General features: G+C 43.9%; 1 protein-coding gene across 3 annotated transcripts in view; it reads left to right on the forward strand.

Moving 5' to 3' along the window:
- The first annotated feature begins 946 nt into the window (after positions 1-946).
- CPXM2 (carboxypeptidase X, M14 family member 2) overlaps positions 947-13544 on the forward strand; it is a 126331-nt gene continuing 113733 nt past the window's right edge. Inside the window, exons 1-2 of one of the 3 annotated variants that reach the window (XM_045025689.1) lie at positions 947-1092; positions 9702-9833. Coding sequence is in view for 1 of the 3 variants with exons in the window: in XM_045025688.1 (XP_044881623.1) it covers positions 9506-9833 (328 nt within the window). In the remaining 2 variants the exon portion in view is untranslated. Of the gene's footprint in view, positions 1093-9365; positions 9834-12077; positions 12101-13544 lie in introns of those variants that run through there. The other 2 variants (XM_045025688.1, XM_045025691.1) reach the window with 2 other exon arrangements.

The following is a 13544-nucleotide window of genomic DNA, read 5'->3' on the forward strand; positions in this document are numbered from 1 at the left end:
GCCCCAACTCAGGGTCTGCCGCGGTGGGGGAGAGAGGGGGAGACACCCGCTGAAGGGAGGTGGTGTGGTTCCCCGGTGTCCCAGAGAGGGATGAGCTCCCACAGACCCCAGAGTGGGCGGAGCCAGAGCACTCCAAGCCCGCCCCACCAGTGGGTCAGAGGCCGGACAGGAAGTATAAGAGCTCAACCCCAGAGCTCACTTGAGAGGCAGCCACTGGAGAGGCCAGATGCCTCTGGCCCAGCTCCTGCTGGGGAGACTCCAGCAACCAGCGGTGGACCTGGATACTGGCCTGACCGGCCAACACTCAATGCAGACCAGCGTGTGGGAGAGTCGCTGAGCCTGCCTCTTGCCAGCTACCCTGACAAGTCGCTGAGGCTGCCCCTTGCCAGCCACTCCAAGGATCCAATGGTGATTGACCCCCCTGAGGACACAACCTTGACTCAGGTACCTCCAGGAGGGGAGTTGGGAAGTAGCCTGGGGGTAGCCGACCCGAGTCTGGTTGCGGCACAGCCGGAACCCATGTCAGTGTGCGGTGGCCAGGATCCCCACTGACACAGCAGCAGGCCTGTGGCCACTGCTAGGGCCCCGGGCTGGGACGCAGTGGAGTGGGAAGGCCTGCGTCTCTCCCCGCCACCCCCATCCCGCCACCCAACGTGTGGGTGGCAGTCTCCCCCTCTCCCAGGCTGCTCGGAGCCTGAAGCCTGGGTGTGCTATATACCTGTGTTTGCTCTGCCCCTGCCTGAAGGCCTGAGCCTTGAACTCATTGCTGCCCCGCCCTGACCCAGGGCCTGGGCTTAGTAACAGCTAACGGGTACCCGTGTTTGCTCAGCCCCTGCCTAAGGGCCTGAGCTGTGACTCTTTACTGCCACAGTGTGTGCTAAGCCCCCTGCCGGACGGCTTGAGCAAGGATTCCTGCAGCCCAACTGATTCCCCAAGGGGCCGTGCAAGCACTAAGGGAGGCAATGTGGTGCCCCGGCACCCCAGAAAGGGATGAACCCTGACGAACCCTCTCTACACCCCAACCTCCCTCCCAGCCCCAGCACGGGGGCTGCCGTGGCGGGGGAGAGAGGGCACATCCATCACATTAGAAAGGTAAGACTACCGATGATATAATATGAGTTGTGTGCTTTTATTTGTAAACAAAAACGTTAATTATTATTAAGGTTTTTTTTTATTTAGCGCTTTACAATAGTTAGCTGATGGTACAAACAACATTTGGAAAGATCATTAAGTCCGCCAAGACCCTCAGCGATTTTCAAGTGGTCTGCGAAAAAAAAAGTTTGAGAACTACTGCTCTAGTATATCTGAGGGAAACACTATTTCCTTCTTACGCTACAAAGACAGCCCTATAATCTGTTTAGTTTTGGGAATAACTGGACAGTGTAAATTGGTGAACTCATTGGGAACTTGCTGGAAGCAGGTGTTTTTTGTTTCCAACTAATCTGAGGGACATTGATTTTAGAATTTGAAGGGCATTTTATTTACATAACATTTTCAGGTTTTGTGTATAGATAATGAGACCATTCTGTCCCATTGTTTCTCATAATTATGTAGGATCTGTGCAGGGCCGGCTCTACAGTTTTCGCCGCCCCAAGCAGTGCGCCGAATTGCTGCCGCAGCGGGGGCAGTCCATGTGCCCTTAGGGCGGCAGGCGCGTTTTCGCGGTGGCGGCAATTCGGTGGCAGCTTCTATGTTTAGCTGAAGCCGCCACGGACAGCTAAACATAGAAGCTGCCACCGAATTGCCGCCACCGCGGAAACGCGCCTGCCACCCTAAGGGACACGGACTGCCCCCGCTGTCCCTGGCAGCAATTCGGTGCGCTGCTTGGGGGCAAAACAACAGGGACTGCCGCCCCTTTCAGAATGCCTCCCCAAGCACCAGTTTGTAATGCTGGTGCCTGGAGCCGGCCCTGGATCTGTGTTGTCCAGCCCATTCCCCAAATATGCAATGTATTTATCTGTTTTGATTAATACAAATGTCAAAATCACATCACTTAAAATAAGCATTAATTCAGAGCTCCAGTCTTTCAAATGCAAACATGTCAATAAAATAATCTTAGTAACTAGCTCCTTTTCCTTCAAAAGCCAGTTTTACAAATGTTTGGAGCCCCTGTGAATCTCTTCAGTCCCCCTTCCTAGTTAGGCTCCTACTGGTATCAATCCTGGAATGTGTTTGTCAAGTGCCAGGTCAGTGTGGTGTTGGCATTAAAACCACCAGTCATGCTGGGACCTGGAGGAATTTGGTTGCCATAAGTATTCTTTTTAAAAGTACCAGAAAATACTTTTACCCATGTTTACAACTTTCTGAATATGTCACAGAGACATTGGTTGATACTGTCTAACCTACTTTCTTTAAATGCCATTTCTCCTAAACTGTCCCCCCCTTAAGGAATGGAGCATTTACAAAAAAAAAGAAAAAAAGGAAGAATTAGTAAATATACACCCTCAAGAACAGAGATGGGACTGAGCCAAGATGTCAGATACAAACACCCTCCGCGGAGCTGGGGAGGGGTAGGGAGTACTGGGATCCAAACTCTGATCCAATTCCAAACTATTTCTATTGTGGACTCAGTCAAAAACCCGGACAATTTTGGGGGCTCAAAATCCAGATCCAAACTGTGCCGCTCAGGACCATCTCTAGCACAAAATGGGTTCATGTGATGATCATGATATAGCCTCGGGAAGTATTAGATAACAAGGAACCTTTGGTTTCCATGGCAACTTGAGCATCTTCCTCTTACACACAAGTGCAAAGAGTGATCTTATGAAGGTCATGTTATTTTTTTTGCTAGAAAAGATAGTGCTATTTGCCCCACTTTGGAGTTGTGCTCCATTTCTTAAACAATTAAAATAAGTGATTTCTAAAAGCAATTGTCTTAATTAATGTCATTTGACTATTTTAGACATTGCTTTCCTAGAGGAAATAGCAGCTTTCCTAGAGCAAAGGGAGCATTAATGGCTATTCTTATTTGTAGTTCGTATTTTGCGACAGCTTTTGATGTGCTCAAGAGATAAAGAGAAAGTGTCTAATATTTTTGGCAGCTTCCGCTTGGCAAAACCATGAAATTCTGTTTATATTAAAAACAGCACTTAAAATGAATAAAATGGGTTAATACGAGATCGTTTTCAATGTCCAGTCACCGTTCGAAGACAGGCTTGTAAGAGGCATGGTTCTAAAATTTTAAATGCAGCTTACTTTGTATTTTCCAATAGCACTTTGAGGTTTCCCTTTCCTATGGTGATATATTTTGCCCCTGTTGACAGTAGGAGTAAAATGGTTTATATATGTGTGTGGCGGGAGGGGAGGGGGGAGGGGGGAAATTACTTCCATTTTCTTCATTTTATGTTCCATGATTTACTACACATCTTAAGTGTAAAGGGACATACGCTTTCCTGGTGCTTGGAAGAACAGTTATTGTTTTGTTTCCAAAGCATATAGAAACCTTATGTGCTATCTCAGAAAGTTACTGTGGAATACTAATGAAATAAGGCTGCTTCTTTCTTAGATTACAAGATTTTTTTTTTAGTGAATTAAAAAAAAATACACATGATTAGAAAGGAAAAGTTGTAAAAGTCGCCCAGCGGTTTAAAATATAATTAAGTGATAACAAAAATAGGAGCATACAGTGTATGATATAAACAAAAATTAAGGACCAGAATCAGGAAAGCGCTGAACACGTGCTCAGTTTTAAGCATAAGTATGTGCTTATGTGCCTTCCTCAATAGGGATACTTTCCTGAATCAGGACCAAAGAAAACTGTTTGTCAGAAACTAGCTATGAAGAAGCAAAGCTATTCTCTCTCTCTCAGCAATATACAGGATCCAGTTCTCCACTGAAGATGTAAACCAAGAATATTTCCACTGAAGACATCTGAATTACACTGATGTAAAACTGGGGTTAGTGAAATCAGCAGCAGGCCCATAATCTCCAAATGTATATTTGTTACAAATAGATCCTGGCACCTTTTCAACTGATTTTTGCATTTCACTTCAGTTGGTCCAGGATTTAAATACCGTATAGAGTGATCTACATATTATTAAGAGGAATAATTCTATTCCAATAGTAAAGATAATGCTAGTTGTAGTTGCTTTAAGGAAATATTAATTTCTTATTGATTGCAATTATTTTTAAACTGTCCTGGCATTTTATAAGTAAAGCAGGTAGAAACTGTCTTAGGACACATTCCATTCTTAATTACACCATTGAGAATTCAATGATGTCGCTAGACTCAGACTGGTTTTATGGAGCAAAATTTGGCTCAATTTCTGCAAATTGTGTGGTCCTAGGACTCTGTTTTGAAACAAGACCTGTCTGTTAAAAAGAAAAAAAGCCGCATCCACCCTATGCTGCTAGAGGGATACATTCTGTCCAGAGATGTGCATGCACGGCTCCATCTGACTGCAATGAGAACCATATGTGTATATTCAGAAGCAGAATTTGGTCCAAAGGGAGCTGACAACATGTCTGTATGCCTGCAGTTAGGGGGTGACAGCAATTTCTAAAAGGAATGGAATTACTAGGACTGCGCCTTTTGATTATTCTCTCCCCAGATGGGATATATGGAATAACAGGAAATATTTGAACTATGAGAAAAAGTAAATAAAAATAACTAAGAGATATAGATGTTTGGGTAAATGGGCCTCTCCATGCAGATAAGATCCAGTGATTAATGTTAGTGGGAGACAGGCATGTGCATATGAAAAGGAAAACAGTTGTTTGATACTGTGAGGAAATGTGGATGGTGCCTGTACCATTTGGGAGTCTGCAATATCCCATTAATAGCTGAAAACAGCAGGGTGTAAGAAAAAAACAGGAATTTGGGGAAAAAAACACTGTATGGGTCTTACTTTTTCAAAGCCAAGTAAGCACAATTACACGTGCATTATTATGTTTGCCTAATTTTCATATGCAAGTACTGTGATAGCCTACTCAAATCAGCTGTTCGCACTTACTAATGGACAGTTAAGTAAATTAATATATATATATATATATATACCACTGTGAAGGGCACTGTGGTAACCCATATATACACAGATATAGATGTGTATGTGCAAATTGAGTATTTGCATTCACAAACATGGTATTTACATGTACAAATTAGGCGCATACAATTGAACACATGCAATTACATGCACTCAGCTTTGAAATTCAGGCCCTCTATCAAATTTACACATTGTAATACATATCTGGTGAATTAATAAATCAGTAAACTTATGTTGTAGTAAAATAGTTTTTAGTTAAGAAAAGGGTTCTGTATGATGTGAGGGGGAAGCTAATGTACTGAAATGTATACCTTTAAAGCTGTAAAATGCTACTAATGTAAAATTCCAAAAATTCTATTATCCAGGTCTTTAATAGACACTTGACTCCAAATATTGAGAAAATACTCCCATCTTGTTATGTTTGGAAGTGTAAATCTGCTTCAGTCTTTACATACAGTAACAGTATCTTTTTTTTTTTTTTTGGTCAACTGCAGTGATTAAATAATTGCAGTTCAAACTTATTTAGTTAGTGAAATAATGTCATTATTGCTGACATGGAAAAAACAATTCAGATTGTCCCTACTGTACAACAACTGAAAGTGTCCTTATTTCTGTTCTGTATTCGATTTATGGACACCTCTGAAACTTCTATAAGAAAGGTTATGAAATTCATGGTGGTAAAATTATGCACATTTTCTATGATTAAGGATCTGCATCAACTGATGTGTAGGCCCAAGAGAATAGAGTAGTAGATACACTAGAAAGGGAAAACAAGGTAAGAACATCTGTGAAATCAGTCAAGAGTAAGAGAGATATCCAGATGTTGATCATCCTTTGGCTACAAGAGGTGCTATTAAGAAGGATAATTAGGAATTACTATGTAAATTTCCATTTTCAAATCCTCCAAGTACAGGGGTGTTAGCTCCTACAACCTGCCCTCTTATCACCATTGCTTTAGGGACAAAAAGATTGGTTTAAAAAAATACATCCTGTGCAGAGCTGGTCACATTTTTTTGCATCAAAACTTTTATTTGATGGAAAATGGCTTTTCAGTTAAATGAAGCAATATCAATTGCTTTCAATTTATATTTCAACGAAACAAGTGAAAATTCAAACCTGAAAACCTTTTTGGTTTTGGCAACTAAAAGACACATTTTTTGGATGAAAACAATTGGTTTTCAGACTTTTTTCAAATAAAAATTTGAATGAAAATTATTTTTGTTTAATTTCTGTTGATTTTTTTTTGTAAATAATTTCCTACCAGCTCTAACGCCATGTGCAGCAGAAGTGAGGATCACAGGTGTTGTCAATAAACGTTTATGGGTGCTGAGATGTGAAGTTTTGCTTTAATCCACAACAACATTGTGCAGAAGACCTACAATTGAATTATGTTTGATATGAATAACCTTTCTCTCTCATATATAGTAGTAGTGAGTGCGGGTGTGTAGTGTGGAGAGTTTAAAGGTGAAAGGACCTGATGAAGGATTTGAAATCTGCAGAGAATATTTTGATATTTTTGCTTGATCTTCAGTTGCTTCTGTCCTGGAGCAATTCTTATGTCCTACTCCTAAGTGAGGCTTAGAGAACCCCAAGCTTAATATGGTTCCTTTTCCTCAGTGTGTAGCAACATTTGAGTGACCTGTGAAGGGTTACACACTTCCTGCATTGAATGGTACCCAGCTTCATGGGGACCCCCTGAGGGCTGTGGTATATGGGAGAACTGGGGGCAAGGTCGGGCCAGGATGGGGAAGGAGCAGAAGTGGGGCAGGTGGATACAGTGGGCCTATAGGTTTACTTTCCTTACTTAAGATTTTAAGGGTTTTTCGCCTTCCTCTGCAGCGTGGGCCCGGGTCACTTGCTGGAGGATTCTCTGCACCTTGAAGTCTTTAAACCATGATTTGAGGACTTCAGTAGCTCAGACATAGGTTAGGGGTTTGATACAGGAGTGGGTGGGTGAGATTCTGTGGCCTGCATTGTGCAGGAGGTCAGACTAGACGATCATAATGGTCCATTCTGACCTTAAAGTCTATGATTCTATGATTATCTCCAGCAAATCTTTCACTTTCTTGCCTTTGTGTTGCTGTGTAGAACACCAGTGTAGAGAAAGTGCACAAAACTAAGAAAATGGAAGGAAAATACAGATCACCATCAACACCTGTTTTTTATTCACCACATGCAACCAAATAGAATGCCTTAGGACAAAAGGAGATCACGCAGACACATTTTCCTTTGTGCACCGCTTCATATAAAACAACCTTAATTGTACTTCATAATCAAAGCACAGAAAGAGTATTTTTTCTTTGATCTAGATGCATAGCACACAGTCTCTCTGGCAAGGAGGAGACATATGTTTATACAGTGACTGGGAGGCAAATGCTTGTTGTCAATTTTACTTTTTGTCAAATAAAAAATGGAGTCCAGGATCAACTGTGTATATGAGGACTGAAGTCACTGCAACTTGCAAGTCTAAGCCAGGGTCTGAATGAGCTCTCCCCTGCCATCTAGTGAGGGAAGAGACTTCAGGAGCAGTGTGTACATTTGCATAGAGTGGCGTTGTAGCGGTGTCAGACCAGGATATTAGACACAAGGAGGTGAAGTAATATCTTTTATTGGACCAACTTCTGTTGGTGAGAGAGACAAGCTTTCAAGCTCACACAGAACTCTTCTTCAGGACCTGAAGTAGGCAGAGCTACTTTGCCAAAGTGCTCAATTTTGGCTGCTTTGGTTTAAAATTCACTGTCGTATTGAGTGCAGGGGTAATTAAATGTTGTTATCCTTATTGTGTACGTAAAGAGCAGCAGAACTGTGCTTAGCATGTTCTGATTGAAGGCTCACTCTAAAATTTACCTCACTTGCTAAATAGGGGGAGGAGTGCCACATCCAAGTGAAAGTGAGGGGGATGGGAAGGGCTCTGTTTGACAAGTCCTAGACACTATTTGACCCTCCCCTCTCCAATGTTTAAATACAGAACTGATCAAACTCAGTTGAGTGTCCTCAGATGAGCAGGTCTAGGGAGTGAGCCTTAGATCTGGTGTCAGGTGTGAGGACAGCGTTGCAGTGAAAGACAACACAGAGGCTGCAGTGAGGTTCCCCGCTAGCCAGTGAAATCACTCAGAGCTGAGATCATTAAGAACTGGGCTAAGTGGTGGAACCTCAGATCATGGCATTACAGAGGTGGCAGCAAGCAGTGACAGATATAACAGTGGGAGCAGCGGCAACCAGCAGCAGACATAGCAGAGGCAGCAGTGAGTGGCCAACAATGTCAGAGGAACAGCGAGCAGCAGCAGAATGGCAGTGGTGAGCAGTGGGAGAGTAGAGGCAGTGCTCAATGTTCCTCCCGTCCCCCTTTCAGGGTGGAGGTGATCCCACGTGAAAGCGCCCTTGAGTTCCAGGAATTGGCTGACTTCAGACAACAGAGTGGGGTGCAGTGGAGGGAAAGGGGAGTGGCATGTTAAATGGACATTCGTCCATCAGACTTTCACACTGCAAGGTGGGAAACCGAGGCAAATGCCACTGCCCTGGGAAGAGGGTGTTTGTTTATGGTTTATATCCTTTCGAATAATTTGTTTCAGTGTTTTCCCAAATTAATTCTGGGTTCCTTCTAATAAAACTTCCTTAAGGCTTGTGAGTGAGAAAGTATTGCCTCTTAGGCCTGGTCTACGGGGGGAGTGGGGGGGGAAGGTGTTTGATCTAAGTTACGCAACTTCAGCTACGTGAATAATGTAGCTGAAGTCAATGTACTTAGATCGAGTTACCATGGTGTCTTCACCACAGTCAGTCGACTGCTGCCTCTCCCCCGTCGACTCCGCCTGTGCCTCTCGCGGTGGTGGAGTACAGGAGTCGACGGGAGAGCACATGGGGGTTGATTTATCGCATGTAGACTAGACATGATAAATCGACCCCCGCTGGATCGATCGCTGCCCACCGATCTGGCGGATAGTGTAGATATACCCTTAGATGTGCCTGGGGGTAGTGTTTAGTTTCCCCAGATTACTGGGTAGGGGCTTGAACCAGGACTGTTTCTCATTTTTAAGAGGAACCCCTAGATATTGAACCCGACCCCCATTGCTGCCAACACCACCTCGCGGAAGAGTTACACAAGTCAAGACATTGAGCTGAAAACTGTGTCTTGCAACCCTGGTTTTTGCAGTGAAAGAAAGAGAGGGAAATAGAAAGCAAGAAAGAAAACAAGACAGAGTGTTCTGGAGAGTCACACCTGCCAAGTGCTGGCAGAGCTGAGCTCTCTCTCTCTTCCCTCTCTGTGTCTGTATATGTGTCTGGCTGGTGAGTCCTATGATCACATGCACCTCAGGCTCCTGCCTCCCTCCCTCCTCAGCCCTCTCTCTCACTGCACTCCTTGCAACTTTTGCAAACTAGTCTAATGCAGAAGCATTTATCACAGACCGGACTCTTTATCCCTACACAAGTCCTGGAATTCACCAGTGACCACGGCTTGCTGTTTTTCCTATCTGCTGAATAAGGATCTGGGACTCAGAGTGGAGCTTTTGTGCTGCTTTAAAAAAATGATTTCCCTTAGCAAGAAAGGCTCCTGTTCGTCTCAGCTCTGTCTTGCTCTCTGTGCCTTTGGGCTAGCACTGCTTGAGGATTTATCCCAGGCTTTGCCCGTGGAGGATCAGGATTATTACCTGCAGGAGATTATAAACAGGGATCATTATTATTCCTATCCAGGTCCCGATGAGGAATTTTCCCCTTTCACAGAGCAACCTGGACAGGAAGAAACAGCCCCCGTTGCAGAGACAGAGGAGCCCCCAAGGTTCAGACCGGGCAAGAAAGAGTTAAAACAGAAGAAAGGCAACAAAAAAGAAAAATCCATTCTCGAGATTCCACCAGGTAACTTTCCACCTCTTCCTCCAAACTTTCAGAGCTCTGCTGAGTCTCACACCCTCTGACTTCTAACATAAATTAATACTCTAATACTGATAGTAATAATAATAAATGTGCTGGTGATGATGACACATACTAACTTCTAACACCAAGCTTTTCAGCTCTTTGGAAATCTCACATGCACTTTTACCCTTTCCCTCTCACCTGTCACGTTAAGAGCTTTCAAAAACACTGAATTTCATTAATCAAATGAGACTCCAGCTGGTGCATGAACTTCCCTTCTTATCATATTTCACATTTGGCTTGTTGTTGAAGCTACAGTTTTGCAATCAAATGAAGAGAGACTCACTCCATGGTAAAATCTGATTGTCTTATGGTGATTTCATATTGTACCCCCGGTCATTTTAACTCTAAATGTTCTTCACCTTTGAACAGGTGAATCACTGTCAGATTTCACTTTAAAGATCTCCCATGACAGAAATGTAAACAGGGATTTTCCTTCAGAGAGATCAGTTCCCTAGGGGGATTAATTTTAATTATTAGGAGGTACTAATAAATAATTTCATAAATAAATGAAAGGGCAGCCATATAGTCCATCACTTCAGTTATTACATGTAATTTCTTTGGCTGGAAGAAGACAAGCTATTGGAAACGTACACATTACCATAATTCCCCAAACTGTAGTCAGTAAGCACAGTAGAGTGGTTTCTATTTCAATACAGTTGCACTAAGGTGGCTGGGCAGTTTATTCTACAGGCATTCTCTGATTGCCCTGGCCTTATTTCATTTCTTTGGTGGAAATTCGAAATCTAAATTATTTCATGGAGTAAGCAAAAATCTTATAAAATTAAGGGCCAAATCCCACAGCCCTTGCTCAGGCAAAACTCCCATTGGCTTCAGTAGGAATTTTTTATCCTTAAATACTATGGGATATGGCACAAAATTTGCAAATTAAAGACACCCACATCACAGCAAATTGGAGAGGTAAGGTTCTCATAGTGGCATTAACTCTTCCCAATTGCATATAGGTGATATTAAATTAAGGGTTGCAGTTTAAGTGTAAAACTGGTAAAAATCAGTTACTTTCTGATCAAGAAAAAATTGAAAACAACTTTTTATAAATTATGCCCCAAATTTACCATTTCTGCAGTGTTGAAAATTGTTAGAGGGCCAGCAGATCTTAGCTGCGGGTACAGCCCAGGGCAGAGAGTCTGCCTGGGTGAAGGTAGCAGTGGTACAAGAAACCTATAACCTGGTGCCCCACTGGGGATCAGCAGCTAGACAGAAGGTTCAAAAGCAGATGGCACTAGCAGGGTAACTCTGGGATGTGCTGATTCAGTTTATTATCTAGTAGTGCATGCACTGCTTTTCCTCCCATTTTGTGTTGGGGGGGGAGGAAGGAGGGTTCCCCCTGAGGTGCAATGACCCTGTTTGTGTACAGGGTTCAGTTCACAACTCTCTGGACTCCAGCAGGTATGTAAGAAGCCCAACATATATACAGCCATATTATCCCCTTTGATCCAAATTGGTGTCTAGAAACTTTGCATGCTTGCACTTGTAGAATTAACTGAAAAGTCTTCCCTTGGTGAAGTTTGGTCCACTCAGGAAGTGATAGGCAGCTCATAACACTAAATCGGTTGACTCTCCAAGATCCAGAACTCAGGTGATCTACCAAGTGCTGAGCCATCTCCATGGAGGCTGTAGCTCTATACTGCCTTCAAGCTCCCTACTGGCTTTACCCCAACTTTCCTAGCAGCACAGCTGCAAACATACTCCAGAAAGCCCAGCATCACCCAGGAGCTCCGTGGCAGAGGCAGGGATAGAATTTGATTCTCTTCTCTTCCTGCAATCTCCTTCCTCATTCACACACTTTCCAACTTCTGCAACAAATGAGGCCAGAGTCCTACAGACAGCAATCCCCTTTACACCACTCTGATTCATTCCCAGGACAGGTCCCTCCTGTGGGGTTAATAAGGTAGGGATCCTGTGGAAAAAAACTACATGTAATTAAAGACTCTCATAATGCATATGCACAAGGGGGAACTGAATTAATGGCTGTAACAAGGTGGCTTGTCCCTTTAAGGGCCAGAGGCCTGGGCCCATCCACTCCCAGTTACTAAGGAGGCACATCTGAATGGGGATCAGCTGATAAAGAATACAAGGAAGGTGGGCAGAGGGCCTGAGGAAGTTGAAGGAACTGCAGAAAAAGGAAGGAATGGCAGGGTCTGCTGGAGACAGGAGGCCTGGCAGTAGCCTTAGGGGCAGAGTCTAAGGTCCGAAGGGTAACTGCTTAGTGTTTTCATTTTTGTTTGTTGTTTTGGAAAATAAATAAAGCCCTGGGGAAGGGCCTGCAAGAGTGATCTGTTGTGAGTTCAGTTGGGGAGCCCTGGAGAGGGGTGAGATTGATGGAAGGGGGCCTGCAGAGTGACCTCATGCCACAAGGGGGCGATTGGGAGGCAGCACACCCTGTAATGCTGGCTTTCTCAACTTTTGAGCCTGTGGTGTCCCACATGAAACCCACATGATTTATCAGGTGGGCTGGAGCCTTTAGATTTACCACAGACTTCTGCCACTTGAACTAAGGGAGTAACTGGCAGCAGTAGTAGGTGGTCATCCTCTATGTGGACCAGTACTAGAGGGGGATATGAGACACATTCCACACACATTTGTTGACAGCAGAGGAATGGTGAGACTTAGAAATGTTGGTGCCCTTGTCCCCTCCATGCTGTCCTTGTGCCATTCTTGTTCCTCCCTCCAGTTTCTCATTCTAATGTCCACCCCCTCATCCCTTGCTCCTCGCAGTACCAGTCCCCTCACCTACCCAGTCTCAGTCTCCTCATTCCAGTTTCTCTCTCCTTGACCAGTCAGTCTAGGCTCCGTGACTAAGTCCCAGTCTCTCTGCCCCCACAAGCTCCCAGTCTCAGTATCCCCATGCTGGTCCCAGTTGTTCCCAATCTCCTCTCCTTCCAGGTATCCTTTTCCAGTCTCCATCTTTCATTCTTTCCTCCCTGGTTCCCAGTCTTCCTCACCATATTCCTTGTCCCAACCCTACCCGCTTCCTCCCATATCCAGCTCCAGTTTCTTCTGCATTTCAGTCAGATGGCTTCCTCCTCTTTGCTACCTGGGCACCAGCACGGTGGGCAATGAGAGCATGAGGGACAATTTCCTTGTTCGTGGTTCTGATGATTGGTGCCACACAGCCTGAAGCAATTACAGGGAAAGTCCTGCTCAGCCCTTTCAGCCCTGGACCGGAGCATGTTCAGTGCAGAGAAATTGAGCTGCCCTCTAAGAAGTCTCATGTGTGAACTGAAATTTTTCAAAGACTTATAGAGTGGCCATATTTGGGCATTTTTTCAGGGTGACAGCAAAGGGCATATTCCCCACACCCGCGTGACTCCCTGACAAATTTCAAGTCTCTGCTCCAAAGCATGGAGGCGCTAGAATATCTTAAATAAATTGTCATAAGATTTTTTTTTTAATATGGGAAAAACCACATTTTCCTCTTACTCATGCTCTGGAATGTCTGAAACATTTTAACTGAAACTACCCAAAATAATTCAGCCTAAGGCAGACACCCAACATGTTGAAGCTCAACCTGAATGCCTAAGGACTGGCAAGTTATAAGCAACTAAAAAAAGGATCTTATACTGGGAAGTATTGAAGAACCTTAACTATAGATGGCACTAGCAGCTCTATCTATAATCTACACAAAATAAC

The sequence above is a fragment of the Mauremys mutica genome, chromosome 7 (assembly GCF_020497125.1).
Source record: "Mauremys mutica isolate MM-2020 ecotype Southern chromosome 7, ASM2049712v1, whole genome shotgun sequence".
NCBI lineage: Eukaryota > Metazoa > Chordata > Testudines > Geoemydidae > Mauremys > Mauremys mutica.